A 24,380-nucleotide genomic window follows, 5' to 3' on the forward strand; every position below is an offset into this window, starting at 1 on the left:
GCTGCTGATAACTGCATTTGGCCAAAAAAGAAATTATAACTGAATGATACAGTAGATTTTACTAAAATTTCAGAAGAATAAATGACAAATAACTTTTACATTTTAGAACTTTTTCTTGCTTTTGGAAGTCTTTGTTTCAACTTAGGGATAGAATATTAAGTCACCAAAGACTTCTGTTTCATATTTTGTCTTCATGTCTGGAATACTAAGTAATCAACCACTTAAAGCACTTGCATGAAAAAAACTTTCACTGAGGATTTGGAGTTATTTGCCTTTTGTCTATATGATCACATTAAGTATGCAGCACAGTTGGCTTTTTAGTCTGGTATATATCTTCTCATATTTTCAGGTAGCTACGTACCATCTTTATTAGTGTTAGCTTTTTGTTCTGTGACCATTGGCAGAAGTAGGTTTTGATTCAGAAGAACAAAACAGGGTCAAGATCAGTGGGATTGACTCAATACCTTTTGCCTTGGATATTATAAATAGGTTTATCATTATGTTATAATAACATTTGATATAGTGTGTAAAATCATAAATACCTAACTCTGTGCCCGCAAATATGTTTTGAGAAGTTGTTTCATGGTTATGTGTGCAACAAGTACTGCTTATCTTGTATATTTTTCATGATCAAGCTAAAGCTATGAGAAAATAACATTCTATTTAAAACCTTCAGACAAGCAGTGTTAGATTTTAAAATAGAACTTGGTACAGGAGCTACGCATATAGCAAATGTATTTTATTATCTGCTGTAGCCAGGTTTCTTAGAGAAAAGAAAAAGGAGTATGTTGTCTTCAGGTTTCTTACGGACCTCTCTATGCATATTGTAATGTTTTTATCTGCCAGGATTTTAGGATGGGAAGTTTCATAGCAAATATGATTTTTACACACCTGAGGATATTTAGATTGGTTATAGTTGGATTACAAAATGAGCAGTAAAATAAGGTTATGTCATTGCTTAAACAGGGTTTCAAGAATACCTGATTTACATCCTATGTTATGATTTTTCCTAGAAATACATTCTATATAATATATTCTGCAAATATGAATTTTTGGGATCATGTACAGCAGTGGCAGTGCAATAGCAGCCACCACCAACAGGAATGTCATTTTCATACATGCCAGCTGCAGTAGGAGGGTGACTCTGCTGTAAACTGAGCTAGAAGCTCCTCACAGGGTTGTTGTGATGCCGAGCAGCAATAGGCCATTCCAGGAGCTTCCTACATTAATCCGTTGGGCCTTCCACATAGCTGTCTTTCTGAACAGAGGGCTTATGGTAAAAAGCCTTGCTGAGTCACTGGAAGTTTTACATTGACTCCATAGAAACTGAGATTTCATCACTTATCCCTTTGTGTACAGCAGAACAGAGTGTCATGGGTATACCAGGAGCAAGGAGATTAAGATAGATGGATGTTAAAATATTGAATCTATAAACATCTGTTAAGCCAAAACACTCTGGAGGAGGTGCAGCAGACAAAGGCTGCTACATCATGGAGGAACAGCGGTAGCCTGCCTTTACCAACATCTGGTCTAGCTGGTGTTTAAGATTCCACCTTTCATCCTGGTGACCTCTTCCCCTGGAGTAAATCTTTTTTACTCTGTCACTGAGGATTTGTGTGCATGTTAGCACAGACACAAAAAAACCTCGTGATGAAAAAAGAAAGAAGAACAAAAGACTTGACCTAAAACTTTGTGAGTGGTGAGGGACAGCAGGGCAATGAACTTGCTTCTTAAGTAAGTAAATGCAAGGAATATCTTTTAGGCAAGGAATATCTTAATGCAAGGAATATCTTGCCAGGGCAGAGGGGCTGGTTTTCACATCCTACATAGATTTATATAGAATTTTCACACACCCTTTCAATATATTGCAAATAGAAGAATAATGCAATAGAATTACCAACCCAGTAACACCATTTATATTGTCTCTAGAGCTGTTAAGAGACAACCTTCTTGACATCTCTGATTGCAGTTGCGTGTCTGTCTTCGTCTGCTTTTGCGAGTTGGGTGGTGTTTGTCTTGTACATCATATACTACTTTCACTTCACCCCCATAATTCTAATGCTGTTTCTGAATTTATGTACATTCATATTTTAAATAATTTTTTCTACCTCCTGACTTAAGTAAATACTATGACCAACATAGCACTGTCCTCTTTGGCACCTGTCCCATGAAAGCCCTTTCTATTTCAATGTATGTGCTGTCACTTTTGGGAATGTGGCCACTGCAATCATGCATTTGAGACCAGATGCATTTTGGTGGCAGCGGCAGTCTAAGTAACTTCTGAGAGTCACGAGCTATCTTAGGCAGATATGGGGGCATTTCTAATTTTAATCAGAGATATTGATCTAGCTATGATTTTTTTTTGCTTTTCTTTTTATGAATAATTTATTATAGAGACACTGAATTATGGAATTCTGCATGTGGAAATACTGGCTATACTGGACAAATTAACCTAATCCTTATATCTTTCTGTACTATATCTTTCTGTACTACTACTGGTTTTGGTTAGTAAAGTAGCCTTCATTTTGTCTTTTACTCAGACTGTATTAATTGTGACAATAATATATCAGATTAAGGAATAGCCAATTAGAAAATACATTAACACTATTTATCTCTTGTTCAATAATGACAGCAGATGCAGAAGAGAATGGAAATATTAGCCCCTTTACTAAGAACAGTACTTATCTCAGATAAATATGTAAACTGCCCATTTGCTTTAATAAATGCACTTAAATGTGAAATACTGTTAGAGTTTTAACTTTAAATACAGGATGCATTTTGTTGTATCCATGATATTTTTTTAAGGTAATGCAAAATCTACAAGCATTCTCATGTCACTCATAATGGGAATAAACATGACCATAAGTAGTTCTTCTTTTATTTGGATATAAATGTGATCTTCAGATGATTGGTATGGAAGTGTGTGTGTATATAAACACTTGTATAAAAAGTTTTTTCTAATAACATCAAACAGTATAAAATCTATTTTTGAGTTAAATAATAAAATGCTTGGAAATAGAACACTATCTTTAACCTTCTCACCCATGTTTTTTTGTCTACTAGCATATAATCAGGCACATACTTAGTCATTTCATGCTGTAGTATCTTCTCGTTTCTTATCAGGATTCTTCACAAAGGAAGTTTTTTTTGCCTTTTGACAGATTTCAATACCATTTTGTATAATTGCTCCTTATGTTAACCTACGTATTACAATCTTCTTTGGAATAATAAGACAGTACTGTAGTTACCTCTTAAGGAGCAGAGAGCTGTTAGGCCATTGGTGGCTTTCAGCTGACTACAGATTCATGAAAATTAACCACTAGCCTGAAGATTATTTCAGTTCCCCTTTTCGCAGAACAACATTTAATATTATTTAAATTAAAACAAATATTTTATTTAAAAGATTACCTCTATAAGGACTACTGTGAAATATATTGTTACAAAGATTGAATAAGTCTTGTCAGTTGTCAATCAAGTGCAACAAGACTGAGAGTTTGTTTGCATGTTATTTATTTGAACTAAATCCCTAACAAGCCTCATCTGCTAATTGGACTTAGCATTTATGTTGCTAAATGAGAAGCGTTTTGGCTGCAGTATAGGGTGGTAAGACCTACCCAGTGGAATAAACAACTAACATCTGTTATCCTGTCCTGCTCCAGCTTGGCTTTTACCAGTTAAGTATCTCAGCCCTAGAGTCAAGGTTATGGAATATGTGGTTCTCTGGCTATGGTGCATATATGTGAAAGGGAAGAAATAACACAACATGAGTAAAGACCAGCCAACCAGAAGATATTTAGTGCAGCTGGTCCACTTTGCTTTAACCTCTACGAGCCCTACAAATATCAAAACAAAAGCCAAGAGAAGGGTGTATGTTTTATAGCAGTTGTCAACACAGCAATTCAAGTGAGCTTACAGTGGTCACCATTAGAACAGGTTTGACATTTAACCAGCTTTAATATGCATTGGTGTCTGAGACACCTTGGTATTTCTTCATGTTCTGTGTAGAAATAATTGCTGAAACCCAGAGAGGCTCTAGGTAAACAGGTTTCAGCAGTAACTACTGTTAAAATTTTGTATGATAATTTTTGCCTGTCATGGTAAAAATAACAGTGTGTACGGTCAAAATTGAATTAGCTTGCCTTTTAAAAAATTGCTTGTTTTTAATGTTAGTTGACTTCCCTTTCCTGCCAGATTCGATCTTTGCGTGGACTCGAGAATTCAACCAACAACTGTGCAATATAATTACAGATAATATATACTGTTTCATTCCTCTTGAATTCTGAACCAGAGAAGCATCTCATATGATCAAGCGGAAATATTTTTAGGATGCAATTGTGATTGTTTCTTCTGTTTGTAAAACAGGTGTTGACCTCCAACCTGGCCAAGTGGCAACAGGAGAAGGAAGATTTACAAGGAAAATTGAAGTTGAGAGAACATCTGTCTCAAACTGCTGGCAAGAGTGAAGCCACACCAGCTCCTTCAAAGAACATTGATTTAGAGATGAAACAGCTGCAATGCAAACTAAAGGTGACAGAACAGATTATCTAGTGCTGAGGATAATTCGTATGAACAATATTTCATAAGTGGGTCAAACAGATACACATATACTCACATATGCATGTCATTTATATATCTTAGCCAATGATTAACAACTTAGGTGTTAGATAACCTTTATGTTAAGTAGAAATGTAGTCATAAGCAGGAGAATTAAAAGTTAGGGTTAAAACAATTTTTGCAGATCAAATAGGCCAGACAGGGAGGCTTGCTGGGTTTTCACACAATGATTAAATGTGTCTTGTTGGAAAGTCCTGTGGAATTACTTCAATGAGAACTGTGTTGATACCTTGCTTCCTTTAAGAAGGAGTTAAGCAATAGCTATCTGTGAAAGGGGAGCATAGAATTTGGGCTGATGGGGCAGCTCATGTAATGTAGCAGTGTTATGTTACCTATATGTCACTACTATTCTTGTCTTCAGAGAGACGTCATTCTTTTTGTATTTGTATTTTTGTAGATTATCTGGTAGGAAAATACTAACTTGTTGATGATTTCATTTTTCAGTCTCCAGTGATTCTGTTATATGTGGATGATGTAGATGCCGGACTGTGTTGATCTGAGAGCTTTCTCAGCAGGTGGCCTGGCTCGAACATATTAATTCTTCCTCTCTTCTCACTGGAGGAAATATATGTGCAACAGAATGTCTTAAAGTTGGGGGGTTTTTTTCATAATTTTGTGTTTAATATTTGAGGAAAGAGAAAAGGTCAAAATGGTACAGCTTCTTGCTGCTAGAAGAAATGGAACACTAGCAAGCTGGCTGCCAAAGGATCAACTGGAAGAACTGGCCATATTACATGAGCGATATATTTGACTCTGGTTCTGAGTGCTGGATTAGCTGTGCTAGCACGTGAGATGTGGGTAGTGCTCAGACCTCTTAGCTGTTGATGGTAATCATGGTATTACAGATCTTGGCTATAGCACACTGGATGCGTAACATCTAAATTCAGGGATTAGTAAAGGTAGGTCACACTGATAAAGAGATGAGGGCAGTAGGAGTAGCCATGAAAAGGCACATAATTTGGTCTGCTTTAATTATGAGAAAGAGATCTTGAAACCATACACGCTGACTTCTTGAGTGTTGATTTTAGATTTGGGTTTGACTAATCTGCTTCTGTTGCTGTTGAGTGGTAATTTCTGTTAATTAGGGTTGTTCCTTTTAGATAAGTGTCCTCATTATCCAGAAACCTAGTCAATTGCTCTATGGAAGTAAGAAAAATTAAAAATTAGGATTTGGATTTTTGTTTTGTAAAATACTCTAAGAGTAACACTCATGCTAGAATGCTATTTTATTTGTCTGCCAGATGTGATCTGCAAAATATATTGCTGAAAAATCAAAGTTTTTTGTTTCTGCAGCAGAGGAAACATTTAGCAAGCATATATAAATCTGATGTCAAAAACACTAATGTAACTTTTAATTCCTTCTTAAAGATGTATTACATTTTTAATATTAAAAATAAACCATGTATGCAAAACTACATTTAGAATAAACATAGTCTGTGACTCCAAATCCAGATTAGTAGAATAAATTCACTGGTTGCTGAACTGGATAAGAGTTTTTACTATAAAGGCCTCAAAAGCTACTTAAATCAAGTTACTGAAATTCTTAGCCTTATTTTGACCTAATAATTTTTCAAAAATTTAAGTCCTGCAAGTCATTTTCAGCAGAAGAAATTGGCAAAAGTTGTCAACTATTGTTCCAGGGTATCTAGCATACTTTAAAAGGAGATACAAAGTTATTCTCCTAAATGTCTGAATGTGGAAGTCGCAAAAGCCTTCCTTATAGCTTAAAATCTCAAAGTACCTGGTTTTGTTAGTTCTTTTTTTTTCCTCAGAGTTATCTTTGCAGTGTTTATGTTGTACATAATGACTCCCTGTATCTTTGCCAATAGGAAGAAATGTGTTAGGTAGTGAGTTTGGAAGCAAAATAACGTAAGCATATGTCTTTGCCTCTGAGCATGTGCAGAGGCCCATCTAAGTATTCAAATTCATATCTGGTGTGTAAACCATGTAACTGAGTGCTGTGCTTCACACTAGTGAAGCTCAAGCTCAACAAACAGGACTCAGGAAACTCAGGAATATTCTGTTAGCATACATCATTTTAACAATTTTCTGGTTATACCTCACATTATAATAATAGCAAATAGACTAGACAAGTTATTAAGAACAATATTTTACATCTAAGTATGCACACAAGAATATATACTCCCCTTGAGGTGCACAGAGTTATGTACAATACTCCTATTAATGTTAATAGGCGTTATAAGTCTGCACTGAGCAGAGAAATTCTCCTGAAGTATCTTTGTTTACAGCATGTCTGATCTGTTTGCTTGTTGTTTATACATGATAAGTAAAAAGCTTTAGTACAGTGGCTGAACCTGAATGCATATATGCACACATATATGTTGTATGTACACTTAATGCATATGTATCTTTTGGCAACACCTTTTGAAGTTCTGAAATCCCTATATGTGATATGTTTGAGCTGCCATTTTCAGCAGTGGCATTCAATGCATATGCTCAGATTGCTAAGATGGCTACTGAGTTAATTTCATATTTTTATTTCTGTAGAGTGATTTGGTTGTTCTGTATTTAAATCTTGGGTAGGTTATCTGTGTGTTTGTATGGAGGAATTGAGGCTTTTTTTTACTTCCTACTATATACAATGAGGAAAGGCCAGCAACTATATAATTCTCCTTCACTGGAATTACACGTACCTGAAAGTTAGATTCGTACTTTTTGTTACTGAAATGTAGGATTTGTCTTAGTGTAACCAAATGGAAATGTCTTTGTCTTGTGCTTTGAGTTTCAAGGGACACAAAAACAACTGCTCTTGTAGATTGTCTTGTATTTCTAAATGCACACAATGAAAGGGGTTATTGGAAATTGTTGCTCTATAGATGCAGGCCCCTTGTGCTGTAGAACTACACCATTCACGAGTGTAGGTCAAATGAGGATCCAATTTTATTTCTCTTCTTTTCTGTTACCTTTTCAGCTGACCATGCTATGCAAGAGAAAATGTTGTCCTGATAGGTACACTGGGCTTTCAGGTGTCCTGGGGAACATCTATTAATCATACATTATTAGAGCAATGGAAAAGTACTGATTTTGATAATATTTTCCAAGGAATGTACTTTTGCTTAAGCGTAACTAGAAAGTAAGAATGCTCCTTTTGTACCAATTAATGTTTAAGAACATTAATAAAATATATGGAAGTTTACACAGCCCATTATTTTAAACAAATTTACTCCTGACCGCGATAATATTCCGTCTGCTTTATTTATCTTTTAATATTTTTCAATATAGAATTCGAATAATGAAATCACGAAGCAATCGACCACCATTAAGTCACTAAAAAACGAAGTCCAGGAAAAAGAAGAACGGATTCGGACACTACAAGTGAAGTATGTTCGCTCTTCTATCCGTTGTGTTTGGTGCCACCCAGTGGCAGCTGTATAATTGTTACAACATTAACCATTCTTACATAGATTTTTAAGAGAATGTTTTATTCTTTCTTTTACTGCAATCTTGCAGACTGTTACAGGTATTTTTTAGAAACTGGAGCAGTACATGCTAAAATTGCATTTTGTTTAAACTGATGAGTGATTAGCTAGGTACAGTATCTGAATTGCAATAAGAATACCCAGACCCTAGAGTAGACTGTTTTGTCCTTGATATAAATCTAAATGAATCCTCAGCACTGTTGAACACAGTCTTTCAAATACAGTAATTCTTTGCCCAGGGGCTAAGAGACATGTCAAGGTTCAGATGCTTAAACAAGATTAAACATCCAGTCTTACATTCATAAAAAGTTCAAAAGGACAGTTGTATTTGTTTCTATTTGAATTGATTAAGGTTTACTACTCATTTTGAAATTCACATGGATTGTTGTGAAGTATGCAACTGAGATTTTTATTCTACTTACTTTAACTGGTATAATACTTCAATTATATTGTTCTTCAATTATGTTCCTATATAAACATAACCTATTAGTATATCTGTGAATTTCTTGCCTGTCCCAGAGTTTAACTCCTCTAACCATTCTATTTTTTTTATTTATTTATAGAAAGAATGCAGCTTACTTATCTGTAATGAGTTAATTTCAAAAACAGAGATCTCTTAACATTTTTAAATTGTGTACATTTTTTATTTTCTGTTTCAAAATGAAACTGAATTTTTCCACCCTAAGACTTAAATTTAAAATAGAGTTACTGGTTATCATGCTTCCTTTATAAAATAGATACTGTTTTTTCATACACTGTAACATATAATCACCAAAATAACATTAATAGTATAAATGTGAAATAGATGCAAGAAATTATAAGATGCACTATTTTCCTGGTTTTTTTAATATGGTATTGACATGGTATCAACAATGTTTTTTTCCTGAACATATTACCATCATTCATTTTGGTTGTCTGAACATATTCGGGTATTGCTTATGTTTATATTTAAAATATTAATTTGTATCATAAGGGTGGAGGCATTGTATAAGGCACAATTTTCTCATTGAACAGAGATACATTGTAGTACATGAGTGTTTCTTTTTTTAAGAAGTTTCTGAAAAATGCTGATGTTATTTCTAGGTTTTGCAGTTCTTAAGAGTTATTATTGGGACATATTATTGGGATAGAGATTTTTCATTTATTTCTGTATATTACTCAGTTGGCTGAAAGGAAACTTCCCTCTTTCACGTTCTTTTAAAAACAATTTTGTACAAAATAGTGTTTGAATGATACCTGCTTCAGAAATCAAAGAAATTTAATTAATTAAATTTTGTTTAGTTTTTAACAGGGTTTTTGCCTTTTTTGATAATAGCTTAAGAAGAATTATGATTTCAGATCAGACAAGTTAGAGCATAAATCACAGGAAAAAGTAAATCACAAATAAATTGCATATTTAGAAATAGATCTGTTTAATAAGAGACTTAAAACTGGTTTTAATGGTTGAGAATAGGGTAAATTGCAAGAATTGCATCAGCTTGTGTTTAAAAAAATATTCTAAAGCTACAGGAATGATAGTTTGTCTACTGCATTTATACTTTTTAGTTGTTTAAAGTAGTTGCATATTAACAATATTTTCTAACAGTGACATGCAGTGTGACTTCTTCTCTTCTAGGATTTCTCGATTGGAGAGGGACCTTAATATGAAAAGACATTTGATAGAAGACTTAAGGTCTCGTCTAAAAGCAAATCAAGAAAATGAGAAAACCTCTAATGAAACATTAGAAAGTCTTGAGAGAAAGGTACTTCTTTCTTGCTATTGATAGTTTTAGGAAAAGCAAAAGCTGGAGGATTTACAGAAGTTATTTCAACACGCTATACATACTAAATCAATATATTGCTTTAAGCAAACAACGTACAGTTAATTTAAGGGTGTAATTCCCTCCACTATAATTTGTATGAAATCAGTATATGGTGATAGCTTGGATGGATTCAGCATAATTTAATGTATGTTCATAAGAGGTGTAATTAAATATTAAAGTATTCAGAACACTGAGTTGCAAGGATATGCTGTAAGTAGTGAGATTTAGTTTTATGCACTGTAAGTTCATAAAATACAGTAGACCTGAAACAAGGGTGATTTTACATGACATATGCTAATGAAGTCCATGCACCTCTCCTGGCTATAGAAGTTAAATGCTTTAATATGTTAATCTATTGTCTACTGCAATGTTATGAATGATTCACAGTTCTTAGTTTAAGGTAATTCTGCCTGTGTAGGCAGAGCTTAATTTCTATAGCAAATTATTTTCTCCTGCAAAATTCTAGGATGATTTCACTGGAGGTAGGAGAACTTGTATATGTTTTGGCATCTTTCTATATTATCCAACCAATGTATTGCACTTTGGCCTTTAATTCCAGAAAAAGATTATGATATTTGGTTGTCTGTGAGGTTATGCAGCATATGACCCCAAAATAGAAATAAACAATTTACCAATTTGCTTTTGTTTTCCTAAATTGTGGATGCTTGCTGAATACCACAGGCATTATCTCTGCTTGCAGTCATACAGCACTTTCAGCTCTAGAGAGAGATACTCTCTTACCCTCCATGCCAAAGCTAAGGTGTTATTAAGAAATCCACAGCCAGGATAAGTAAGCAAGGGAGGTAAAGTACGAAATGAGAGAAATACCTGATTTTGGTTTTAGACAAAAGATTTAGAATGGAACAATGTACGATTTAGATGGAATGCTGTTCTTTGAGTATTTTAAGCACTGCATTTCTCAGATTCCAGAGAATTGAATTCCATACATTAATTTGATTATTCCATGTGGAAAATCAACTCAATAAATTTTGCATTATCTTCAGCAGAAGATCAAAGAAATTCCCTGTTACTCGACATTGTCAGGAAAACTTTGTGATTAATGCTGTCAGGAGAGCTGAATGATTTTCTAGGAGCATTGGTCTATTTCATTTTACCCAAAATCAGTGTTTGCATTGTATGGCAAAATGAAATAATTATCTAAGAGGCTTCACAGACTCTTAATTTTTAGACAGTTATCATTTTCTCAGCTGAGTTTTAATTAATGTTTTTACCTCTGATAGAAGAAATGAGTGGAAGTTGTGGTTTGCTCCCTTTTGCACACACTACACCAGTAAAAAATATATATAAACAAACAGCTCTGCAAATGAAGACCTTTTCTTTACACTTAATGTAAGTCAAGATTTTATGTAACAAGATTGTGTGCAAACTGATCTCTACTGGATCAGCAGGAGGGAATTACTAAAGACTGTAATTTCAGAAAAAGGTACTTTAATCAAATTATTTATATAACACAGGTATATTTATGCAATATAGATAAATTTAGTTTTGATTTGATTCTCATTTTTAAGTTTTATATCTTAATAGTCAATTGCTCTTGGACTTTCATTATTTCAGGTAAAGGCACTGGCTGAAGACTGTTCAAACAAAAAAGCCTCCATTGACTCACTGAAACAAAGACTTAATGTAGCTACAAAAGAGAAGACTCAGTATGAGCAGATGTATCACAAGGCTAAAGATGAGCTGGAGAAAAAGGTATATTAGAGTTATGATGGCTCCATGGTGGAACTTTTTGATACCTCACTTTCAAATGAAAAGTTGCAAGGTCATCAGCTTAGACTTTTTAAATACAGAAAGGGAAAAAAGAGCAGAGTAATAGTAATGTGTTTCTCTGACTTAATCCAGTCACATCAGTGAAATTTAGATGCTGAAACATGCATGTGACAACTGAAAATAAAATTACTTTTTCCCATGAAATTACATTTTATGTGTTGCAAGTAGAATGTTCTGTGATGTAGCCATTGTGTGGGAGGTTGGTTTGTTCGTTCATTTGTTTGTGATCTACCATACCTGCCTATCACTGCTCTTTCTCTGGGGATGTATTTCAGGATCTCAAGCTTACCAATCTAGAGAGCAAAATGATTGAGACTGAATGTGCCATGACTGAACTTGAGACTACGGCTTCTCAACAACTACATGGCTTGGCTAAACAGAGTGGGCAGGCTTTGGAAAGTGTACAGAAGAAGCTGCTGCTCACCAATGACAAAGTAGAAGAGTTAATGACATTTGTGAAGGTTTGAGTTTTGGTTTCCTTTGAGTGTTCTTGAGTGAAAGCAAAACATAAAAGATTAAATGAGGCTAATCTTTGGTGCATTCCCTGTTCTGGAACAATATTTGAAGTTCCTTCACTGGCCTGATGTCAGCTCTGGACTGGTTTAAACAGGGAGAAAGAGTCAATGGCTCTGGGTCTCTCTCCTAGACTTCTGTAGACTTCCATAGTTTTTATTGGTCATCTTTTTGTATATGGCTGCCAGTGTACTTGTTCCCAAGAAAAGGCACTTAGTTTTATAGCAAATTACTCTGCAGAAAACAATTTCCTAACACATTTAAGAAAATAATTCATATCTGTTGATTAGTGTGAATTACCTAATTTTCCACATGCGTTGCTTTTTATTGCAGAAATGTTAAATAAGGGAGTCTCTATATTGCAAAATTGAAAGCAGTTTTAAAAGCAGTATGTAGAATATTCTTTTCTTATTTTGGTTAAATACTTAACAATCTGCTACAGTGCATCATGCAATAATACTGTGTCTGGTGTTATACAGATCGCTTCATCATACTACTTCAGTGTGAAGTTCTGCAGAACAGACTAATCTGTATTTTGTAACTTAATATTTGAAATATAAATATTAGTTATTTTTCTGAAATATTCACTATGTAACTAAGAATTATAATGCCTATTCAAGTGTATATCTATCTTGAATGTAGCATATATCTACTATATACCTAGTTTCAGACAAGGTTATATCTTATTAACCCATGAAACAGATCCACTTCTGTACTGTTCTTGGATTTCTGTAGAGGTGAGCTGCTGTCAGATATATTTGAGCAAGTCTAAGAGCATCTGAAGTAAAGAGCAGTGGTATTTTGATGCACTGTAAAAAGAAGGCATATATAGTTATCACTTCGTGGATAACTTTCCACTGTGGATTGAAATTTAGTAACTTAAGTACTTGTGCATTTTAGCTTCTTTCTGTCATCATCAGATAACAAGTCACTCTACAACCATCCCACATTCAGTTCAGTTGCAAAATTCACATCAACTTCATTATGAAAAAAGACTGAACAATGTTGAATGCACTTTAAAATCTAAATTCAAAGAATTTATAAGCTAAAATTTCTAAGGTGAAAATGAGGATTGACTTTCATGAAAAAAAATGCCTGCTATTTAAAAAATGAGTTATTTTATTTTTTAAGTTTGTGAATAAAATAAAGGCTATCTTCTGTTTGCCTTGTTTTGTAACCCTTGGGAGAGTGTTATAAAATTGATCACTGTGCCCCGTGATTCAGAAGTATCTTGCCTATTCTTGAACAAACTGTTATTTTTCATGGGGTACAATGTGCTTTCTTCTAATACAGAGTGCTTCCTCTAAGAGAAAGAAATGAGTGTTCTTTCCACAGCTGCATACTTATTTCTGGCTAAGTATGGGAAAGTCTGAATTAATCTAAAGTATTATGTATTTTTTTTAATTAAATACTCCTATGTCACTGATGACAGAGAGACGCAATTCAGTCTCCAGGCTGCTATGAATTTTGGAATTAATTGATAAACTGCAGTAGCATTTATAGACAAAGGAGATAAACAAGTGTTCATACTATCAATATGGAAGTTTACATACTTCCATAATGAAAAGTTTGTCAAAAATTAGAAAATGAGAAAGTAAAGGATGTTCTCAAAAGTAGCTGTAATGAGGAAAATCACCTATTAGCAACTATTATGATACTTCATTCGTTGTTGAAGAAGATGACTCCTTCTCTGTTAGTTACCATGAATATTCATTAGCATTTACGTGGTTGTACTGTATGTGAAAAGAATGTTAATATGTTGTTTCTCTATAAATAATAATCATATTTAGCTAATAAAGCTAAATATGTAGTTTCTCCCCTGGATAAAAGAATATGCATGCATATTTCAAGTAACATTTTTGCTGACTACTGTTCCTCTGCAGAAAGATTTTTTGAAAATAAAGATGCTGTCTGTAAGTCAAATATTGATGAACAGGGAGTTCCTCAGTAGACTGCTTTGTTCAGTTAGGTACTAAATATTTATGGAAAAAAAGTTATCTGAAATCATTTTATTCACAGTATACCACTGTAAAAAATATAGTTGAAAATCCTTGGCATTTCAGTGGAATTTTGTAGTATACCAAGTAAATCTTATTAAAATACCTCTTATGTATCTGATGCTATAACCTGTATAGGAAGATTGAGGTGGCACAATAAGTAGCAGTACTCCTTCCTGCACCAGCTCTTCCTTTGAAGTCTGGTCTGTCTCATTTCTACTCTCTCCTTCCAGGTGGTTGTCAATTTCCCCGACCTTGGTTCTCACTCAAGTTTCAATAACTCAAATAAGTTTTTCTGTATAGAGATCAAGTTTAATCAAGTTTAAACTGTCTCTTGCTTAACCTGTTTAACGTATTTGTGTGACCCTCTTATCTTTGTCCGCTATTCTGATCACTTCACAAGCCTTACTTGTTTTCCTGAGTGCAAGTGTAATCTTCTCATTAATCAACTGAATGCAGTTACTTTTCTAGCCATTCCATGTCTCTCATGACATTATATAGTTATTTTTTTAACATACAACAATTAAATCGTTTCAGCATTGCTAATTAATAGCTACACCTAATAATAGGACAACAGAGGAACTTCAGAGAAAAGAGTGTGGCTCTTTCTGTTTATAGCAGACACTGTTACTTGTCTTTAGAGTTACTGATAACTCAGAACCACAGGATCTTTAAGCCATTTGGATCAATATACTAAGTTACAAAACCTGGGGGAGAGGTTTCTGGTAGGATTCTGATATACACCAGTAGATTAAATTAGAGGATATGATGAGTTACTGGATAAGCACATATTTGTAATGTACAATAAAGCATTGCATCACTATAGGGAGCCCAGTTTGGGACACTTGTGCAACTAACTAAAATTGCTAGATTGTAAAATCTAGTAATAGTTTCTAAAAATTGTGGAAGAAATAATGACAAACAAAAGTTGCTGTATCCAATATGTTGTAAGTCATTATTGGACTTATTTTTATTGGAGTGTAGTATAGGGATCAGGTATCATGTCCTAAATTACCTTCAGTGGGAACCAACAGGGCACCTAAAATAAGTTGATTCAGAGCAGCTCATTTCTCCAAAGCTGTTTTGAGGAACATATACGCTAGTAGAAAATATGAATAGAAATTGTGCGCAGTAACAGTTTATTAAGTAAGCAAAAAAACACAGTTCCATAATTAGAAGGTACCTTCTTATAAATATCTATTTTGGTTTGATGGGAAAGAGAATACAATATTTAGAAATTAAAAGGCAATATAAAGGAAGTGGAAAATGAATTATAGATAATAACCTGAAAATACGAGCAACAATAGAGTATGGAGGATGGAAAAGAGGCTAAAGATATCAAGATGAAATCTGTGGGTAGCAAGGCCAAGAACAATAGTAAAGGGGCAGGATTTAAAAGTGTACCAGTAATAAGATAGCTGTTACAGGGTGGATATGACCCATTATTAGATAAAACAACTCTGTAACTGTGTAAAGATGGAAGTCTTGTATGAATATTTCTGTTTTGTATCTGGAAGGAAGTAGGCTGATGTTATATGAAGATGATGAAACATCCCCAGTCTGTTAGTAGCCAATGGAGGATTTTAAGCAATTTCTGGAAAGAAGTAGTAATTTTAAATTGAGAACTTTTATAGCTTATGACTTTATAGGACTGGTTAAGGAATTTTACTCTTGCTGATCTTCATTTTGAATAAATATTCAAAGTAAGTGTATATGTACTACAACACTGCCATGAGTATTAGAGTAGTCTAAAAGAATGATAATATTGAGCCAATATTCAGAAAGGGCAGTCAGGATGGGTATTTTTAGGTCAGTTAGTCTGACCTCATTTCTGGCTCAAATAATGAAAAACTGATATGAAATTCAATTATTGAAAGTATTAAAGAATAGGAGTATAGTTATATTTCTTAGAATGGCTTTACGGAAAATAAGTTGCATTGAATAAATCTGATTTCTTTTCTGGAAGGCAGTACAAGTCAGTTGATAAAGGTTACTATTCATTTTAATACAGTGTTTTTTAAGATGCCTGACCTAACACGGAGACATTCAGATAAAAAATGTAGGCTATACAATATCAATAATATGTTAAATGGATTAAAAATGGCCTGTGCAGTTGATCTGAAAAGTAATTCATGAAATTTAGGTGTTTCTAGAGTTCTGTAAAGATCAGAGCTAAACTTGATTATTAAACATTTTCACAGAATTAGATATCAAATCCTGATAAAATTTGTCAATGGCATTTATAGAAGACTGATAAATAATAATGAAAGTAAGGTTCTAAGTATAATGTAAGCTAGGGCCAATAAAACATTTTTATTACAGAAGAACACAAACTACCTATAAGAGGGACCAGGTGGCTCTGAGAGTATTTTAGATGCTTTTTATAAAGCTACATGTTTTCATCCCATCCAGCTTCTATCAGCACCATAAATTCTCTTTGAACCATGCATCCAATTTCTATAGTGTACCATTGTTCAGTATTTTCTATAACATGTATTATACTATCAGATCCTCAGGTGTATCTTGCCAGTTATGTTCAGCACAGCAACCAGAGCAAAATATTCTTTGTTTTGTTTGTAGTACCTGTGACAGCACATGCAGAAAACAGCCATTGTATAAAGTTAAAAAACTGCTATTAGATTACTTGACTGGATTTGTATCGAAAATAGGGTACAGCATACTAGTTTGCTATGAAAGTGTCCAAAATCCTGCCGAATTCTGCAGGAATTCAGTTTTCCTGCATTACTGTACTTTTTTTTTTTTTTAGCTCACCTAGACTTTGACTGTATATTGCTGTTACAGACCCTTGTAAGCTCAAGACTCAGTAGTGTTGTCTGTCCCATTCAACTTGTACATCAGCAAAACTCATTTTTATAAGTTAGTGATGCCATCTTTAATAAGCAGTGATGACATCTGCCTGAGCATGAAAATATCAGAACTTTTCTGACCTTGAGGAAGATGTTTTGAAGTTCTAATAAGGTACCTGTTTTCAGCTGTGGCTGTAATAAATAGGTGATGGCGGCTGAATGCTTCAAAGTCAGCTGAGTGCATTTCTCACTTCCCTAATGCCTCTGTGATTTGGGACTTGTGTGCCCTCCACAGAGGATACCCACTGAAGCACAGTTCACATCTGGTCTGTTCTGGCAATGTTCTTGATAGGTCTCCAGTATAACCATCTGATAGAACTGACTGCCAAAATCAAGACCCATAGCAGTTTACTTGGCAAGCTTAGTGGATCTACTTGGGGATCTAAGACTCACTCTCTGAAGACATTTGCCTCAGAGCAGGGCTTAAGCTAGGTGCATTTCCCCCTTGCTCCGCTGTTTGACATACAGCTTTGTGCAGCCACGCGTCAGGGGCCTTATTCCACCTCTGCTTGGCCGAATGATGTTCTGCCAGTCATGTGCCATTCAGTCAGCTTACCTTATATCCCAATATATGTCAGTTTCTCTTACCTTTCTGCAATTTACCTTGAATCTTGGCATCAATTTTGGCATGGCATATTTTCTCACTGCTATCTTGGGCTGTAGTTTAGTATGCAGTTTAAGATAAGTTAACACTTCTGTTAAAAAATTCCACCTCTGAGTGACTCTCACTGCTCATTTCTGCCCCTATGAAACTTCCTCCCTCCTCCATTTATGAAATGTCATCATAAACATTATATGGATCAATTATGAGCTAGCTCATGAAAATGCAGTTAACCTTTTGAAAACCCAGAGCACCAGCTTTTGTGTACCAGAGCGGGTCAGGGCAGGGACAGGTTTACACGGTTGCAGGCTAGAGATGCTGGGACTGCCCTTTAGTGGCAGTGTTAATTGAAAATGTCACATGAAACTTCTTCCTGTTACAAATAATAAGTCTAATTAATGACTCACCACTTTCATGTTAAAAATTCCTGTCATTTAGCAAATTCCTGTTATTTACCATCATTGTGTTTTTCTCTTGAACTGTTCTGTGTTGGGGAAGATAGAGCATTGCCAGGAAACACGTTCTTCTCAGAATGGCCATATGCAGATGACGTCCTATTTGCTTTTTATCTCAAAAAAAAAAAAAAAAAGATAATTAGTAGTTGGGTTTGGAGGCTCAAATATTTGGAAAATATTCTGTTGGGTTTTATCAGCTCCTTTCCAACAAGAGAGCAACACAAGTATAGTGCTACTGCCTGTACCTCCAGCTGCAAAGTCAGTTCCTTGGACAGAAGTAAATCCTTGCTGGGGACTCTCAGAATTCTCCAGTTATGGTGAGACAGTAAGAAATATTCTTCATAGGACATTTCCATTGGTGAATGTATTCTCAAACCCTGTGGATTCAGTTTCCTTGGCAGTACTACTGCTCGAAATTCTTCCAGGCCCAGGTTGTACAGAACATGCTTTTTATATGGGTACCCAGATCAGATGCAGGATGCCATTTGAATGATCATTTGTTTCTTCATCTAAAAAAGCTAAGCATAATAAGTAATTGTAAAATTTTGTAATTGGCAAAAATGGACTAACTTTTTATTGAAATAGAACTATACTCTGCTGTGCAGATGAAAATTGATTTATTTTGAAAAGTTTACACAATTGTATATGAACTGTGCCAATCTGGAAGTGGTGTTTGATGAAACAAAGGTTTCTTCAGCAGGTCACTGGGACATTCTGCAAACGACAGCAGATAGTATCACTTACATAAATCAGCACTGTCAGTTTTGATTTGAAAGTGGACACCTTTAATATGATGTCAAGTTGCTAGAAAATGTTCCCCCTGGGAACACTTAACAGCCAAAAGATAAGTATGTTTCATTTATTACACTCCAAACTGTCAGCCCTTTACCTGGAAAAGTATACCCAGAGTCCTTATTTTGTATTGTATGGAGTAGATGATGAGTCTGCCAGTCTGTGTTCAGTCAGAATCAGCATAATATTTGGTTACAGGGATGTGTTCCAGTCTGATGAGAAACAGTATTCTTATCTGCAGGATACACACCTTTAAGAGAAGATGTCCTATATGCAAAGCAAAATTTGTGTAACTGAAAAAATCTCACCATTAAAAAAAATCAGGCATTTATTGCTTCTTTTTCACTGCATGCTGCTTTAGGAAAAAAGGAGAAACACAGCTTTTATTATGAAATACCAACCTTTCTTGGTTCTGAGAAGAAATTGGTGATAAATTAAGCTAATCTCCATCAGGATTACTCTGCATCTGGGATTTAGGCAAATTGAATCAGAGGCCTGAATAGTGACAGTGAATATCTATTAGACTGTAAACAGAATAATAGGCCCTGTGAATTTTAATGAATGAAGTGAATGGCTGAACTCTTATAGTTTACAGAAGGCATATGGTTAGTGATGCATACAGTATGCCAGGAACAGCATATAATGTAGATGTCTTAATGGATAAAATCTCGATTACTAAAAATGAAGAATAAATAGAAAGATTTTACAAAGCTTTTCCTTACTCTTCTTTTTCTTTGCCTTTTAGGCTTAGAAGGATAGCACTTCACTTTGGTTTTTGACTCTCATAGGTAAAGATGATAACAGATGTAGCTTAAAATATGTGGATTTTTTTTTATATCCTCCTCTGTATTAAGAGTTTAGAGGAATTTATTTAAATAATTCAACCTATGTAACCAATTGCTAGGTATGTCAGGTTTCTGTAGCTGCGCGTGTATGTCTCATGCGAAGTTTAGACTCATGTCTGACTTACACAGGTGATTTTGTTGATATTAGTGCTACTTTCATTTTTCTTACAGTCCCTGGGAACCATTCTCATAGACTATGACTCTCTAATAGTAGATGCTGTGTGAACAGATCTAACAAACTAGAGCTGAACAGGAAACTATTTTCACCAACTTGCAAATAACTTCCTTTTCTGCCTCAGGAAAAAAAAAATCTTAAGTTTTTCAGAGAATGAGACTGCAACAGGCTCAGCTGGGAGCTACTTGGAGACTCTGCAGTGCACTCCCTGGAAGGGTATATAGATCCACCTGTGATTCCTTTAAATGGCTTGCAGAGACTGCTTTTTAAAGCTGATACTCACCCCTGTGCATAATCTGGAGATAGTTAGAAAGATGCCTAGTTTAATGGTAAAGGCCAGTTTGGGGTGTAAAAGATAGAAACGATGTTGATGGGAGAAAGGGCTAACTGGAAGACTTGGGGGATGGATGCATGAGTACAAAGGATATAGTAAAGGCTCTGGGCTTGAAGCGGTTGGAAAACTTTTTGGCAAAATGACAGGAAAAGTAGCAAAACTTGGAAAGGAGAAGAAAGGTCTCCAGTAATGATTTATTTAAGAGTTCATGTAGAAATAATTGTTCGATGTATGTTGATCAGATTACTAAGAAAGCAAGCTGAAGCAGAGAGAACAGAAAGCACCCATATACAGAGCCTTGTGAAGTCTCCACAGTGATTTAGAAAGGTGGGAGTTGAGTAGATTCCCCAACAGACATGCCGAAAGACCTACAGAGAGGTGGGATGAGCTCTAGGAGGGTGGAATCATAAAAAACAACAAGTGACAGTATTTTAAGAAAACACAGTTGATCAGATTTATGGAATTTTTTTAAGAGTATGAGGAATGCCAGAGCTGACCTCTTAAATTAGGTTTCAAACACATTTGTTTCAGCAGTGCAGTGGTCTTACACAGGGCATCTGGTTTATAGTTTTTATGCTTTGCGTGTGTTTCTGCAGAAAGATAGCATAAGCTCAGACACTGAACTGAGTATCAGGAAATCCTGGTGCTCTTCACATCTTGGTCACTGACCTGCTAGGTGACCTTTGGAGTGTTGCTTCACCTCAGTATTTCTTGGTCTGCCCTGAATATTCTTTGTTTGCCATGTCCGGTATAGCTGTGCTGACTTTGTCTGACCTAACTGTTCAGATAATAAAAACTCTGGGATCCCAGGCATCTATTACTACACGTGTGTGAAGCTCTAATCTCTGTCAGTGCCTTTTTTTTTTCCTCTGTGTAAATAATTGTAATATATGATGTTTTAAAGGAATGGTGCTAGTTTTGCTAGCACCTGTGTAAATCAGAGGTAATTCTGTTGAAACCAAAGAATTTACAGCAGGGAAAAAATTAATGTAAATGAGGTAGGACTTAAATGCTGAAGTAAATAGGACTTTAAATTATTATTATTGCCCATTTCACATAAATATCGTTTTAGAAACCAATATATTTTGACAGAAATATTCTGCCTGTCATCCAACGCTGATTATACATATTTCAACTCATTCTCTGCTATAAAGAAAACTATTATTTTTTCCCTATTATAGGTCACAAAATATGGTAATTGTGTTGAAAATTTAGCAACAGTACAAAGAAAACTATGGAGTGTTTGCTGATACTTAAAAAAAAAAAAGCATCAGTCTGAAAACATTTGGCTACAACTTAAGTTTTTGGCAGTTGTAAAGCTTAATGTACAGGAGAGATTAGATAATTGTAAAGCTGTAATATTATATATGACCAAAGGTCCCTCATATCAGTAAGTATCTGCTGTATGTTCTATAACTGAGGTGCCCAGCTGATGCAATAAGAGGGGCTTCATTCTACCTAAAGCCATGTTACAAAGAATGCTATGAAAGGAAACAGCTTTATAAGACAAGATTTCAGGCATAAATGGTAGTGTGATAGCTAAACAGTTATCAAGAGAGGATTAGAAAAGAAAAAGAAAAAAAAGCTGACCAGTACTACAAAAAACTAATTTTGAATCACAAAGGGAATTTTAAAACACATAAGTATACTCTTAAGTATATATTGTATACTTCTCCACAGAAATATAAACTACATTGTAACTGGCCAGAATGAGTCCATTGCTGCATCTTTGTTTAAATATGTTTTGTTTTGTAAACGATCTGAAATTAAAAACTGGTCGTGACTTAAGTCACTTTTCTATTAATTTGTAAATAAATGGAACTATCTTTTAGGACATAGCACAATGTATTCAATTTCCTTTTCTTATAAATGTCAAATATAGGTGAAATATTTTTAATATTCTTCCCTATAGTTTTCCAAACCTGGAGCTGGTTAAGAAAATGCAGTCAAAAGAACATTCTCAATTTTGTACTTGAAAATAAATGTTTATAAAGAAATCATGTTTTATTGGGCCTAGCTTACATTACACTTCCTTATTGCATTTTAAATGGGTTTTGGATCTGCAGTTCTAAATGCCAGGAAGCTGAGTTTTGTGTTCTGAAATCCTGAGGCCCCTTTTATACTGTGTGACTCAAAGGCTTTGTCAGGAAAGCTGGGGTGGGTTTAGCTTTAGTAGTTGAAAAACAATACTGTGCAAATCTGTCTACACTTTTCCAGACATTCTTACCATAATTGGGTTTGGGATATTACTGAATTCACCTTTTCTAGTTCATAGTCTGTCATCCGTAGCTTAGAGCCGTGAAGAAGGCAGGGTTGGGGTAGGATGTTGGACTGCAAACTGGACATAGCTTTTGGCACAAGGGTCGAAAAGGCTGGTAATATTTTAAATTCCTTTTTCAGATCTTGTCTGTTAGATCCTTAGTTATGGTCATGTGTGTTCGGATTTCCTTGTATTAATGGATGTGGAAAATTAGGTTGTAGATGCAACTGCAGTACCACATTATTTTGTACATACATATTGCAATTTCTCAGTCTTTATGTAAAATGGAATTCTTACAGGTCATCAGGTGAGGCATTTCTTCCAGGCAATGTGTGCTTTCATCTTCCACTGATCTCTGTGAAGTTGTGAGCACTATTCTCAGTGCCAATCAACATAAGATTGTTTATTTTAAATAATCTATACCAATCTGATACCCAGCTTTACTGGACGTATTTCTCCCTTTCAGCTCTTTACTGAATTAGCCCTTGAAACTTTGCAGCTCTGCTAGCTTTTAGATAATATTCTCAATCTGATATTCCCTTGAGTGTATCTTTTTGTTTTGTTTGGGTTTTAATGCATGCTACAGCTTGTTTGTTTACTTTATTCTTACTGGAAAAGATCATAAAAGCCTATCTTAATTCCTCCAAATATGTACAAATAAATCCAAGAGCTGAGCCACATAGCTTGAACATATATGTTCATAAATTTTAGAACTAAAGCAGAATGGAAGAAGGTAAGACTGGTCTATATCTCCTCTACGCATTTACACTCTACTTTCAGGGCATCTGCTGGAGTCTCTGAAATCACATGTGATCTCTGGGGATCATAAGAATTAAGTTAACCTCCTGAGGCTGACTCATTCCCATGTGTCAGAATGCTACATGTTAGAGCCCTTGGCCAGACAAATCTATTGCAGTGGTCTGTCTTGTCTTTATTTCTTGTCTACACTCTTGTCCCTTTCCTGATCGAAAAAAAGTTATGCCTAGAAGGTGTATTTGTTCAAGTGAAGGAGCTAGTTGAGGTAACTTAAGTAATATATATAAAAAAATGAAATTACTGTAGAAGAGTATTTCTTTTCTCTGACATACAGCAATCATGCTGTGAGATCAGTTTAAACATTATTACTGAAAGTATTTTAAAAGGAATTTTTAGAGAGGCAGTAAGGACCAAGTAACTGTACTTTCATTGAAGAAACTTGAATGCTTGTTTTAGCTGCTGAAACAGTGCATGACATTGTGTCTTTGTGTCACGTTGTCCATTCATTCTGTTTTGTCTTGTTGATTGTGCACTATTTGGGGTAGTAATGCTCTCTCAACCTTTTACAGCACTAGGATGTGCCCTAACCTTAGGCCAGCAATAATTGTTCTGCCACAAAAGTAGAGAAGTTCTTTAAACTCAGTGTTCAGTTCTGTGAAATTTAGATCTTGCTTTCCACAGACAGCTGCAACATCTTCACAATACTCTTGTTTCTTTAGGAAACTAACCTTGTTTCAGAAAAGATTTTCCATTTCATTTTTGGTGTAATGCTCTGAGTCACACCCTTACACCATCCCAATCTACAAAACAAGTGACTTTCTAAGAACACATTACTTGTATCTAAAGATACTTTCGTATTGAACTACACACAAAATACTATGTATAGAATTGTTCTGTATGTTATACTGTTCTATACCTTTGTGGTTGGTTGACCCTAGCCAGCAGCTAAACACCACATACTTGCTTGCTTACTCCCTGCCCCCAGCAAGACTGGGGAGAGAATAGGAAGAGCAAAAGCAAGAAAACTCGTGCATTGAGGTAAGGGCAGTTTAATAAGTGAAGAGGGGGAAAAACCCCCAAGGGATGTAGACCAATGCCCAGCCAGTCTCTGAGCAGTGGCTACCTGACAGACCAATAC

At 35.0% G+C, this 24,380-nt stretch overlaps 1 protein-coding gene across 5 annotated transcripts in view; it reads left to right on the forward strand.

The window, feature by feature from the left end:
* CNTLN (centlein) overlaps positions 1 to 24,380 on the forward strand; it is a 197,952-nt gene that overhangs the window by 158,273 nt on the left and 15,299 nt on the right. For 4 of the 5 annotated variants that reach the window (XM_075527374.1, XM_075527375.1, XM_075527376.1 and 1 more), the window contains 5 exons: positions 4,363 to 4,527; positions 7,858 to 7,955; positions 9,670 to 9,796; positions 11,432 to 11,569; positions 11,923 to 12,108. In XM_075527374.1, coding sequence (XP_075383489.1) covers positions 4,363 to 4,527; positions 7,858 to 7,955; positions 9,670 to 9,796; positions 11,432 to 11,569; positions 11,923 to 12,108 — 714 coding nt within the window. The remainder of the gene's footprint in view (positions 1 to 4,362; positions 4,528 to 7,857; positions 7,956 to 9,669; positions 9,797 to 11,431; positions 11,570 to 11,922; positions 12,109 to 24,380) is intronic. The other variant, XM_075527378.1, reaches the window with a different exon arrangement.

Source organism: Mycteria americana, chromosome Z (assembly GCF_035582795.1).
Source record: "Mycteria americana isolate JAX WOST 10 ecotype Jacksonville Zoo and Gardens chromosome Z, USCA_MyAme_1.0, whole genome shotgun sequence".
NCBI classification, from domain to species: domain Eukaryota; kingdom Metazoa; phylum Chordata; class Aves; order Ciconiiformes; family Ciconiidae; genus Mycteria; species Mycteria americana.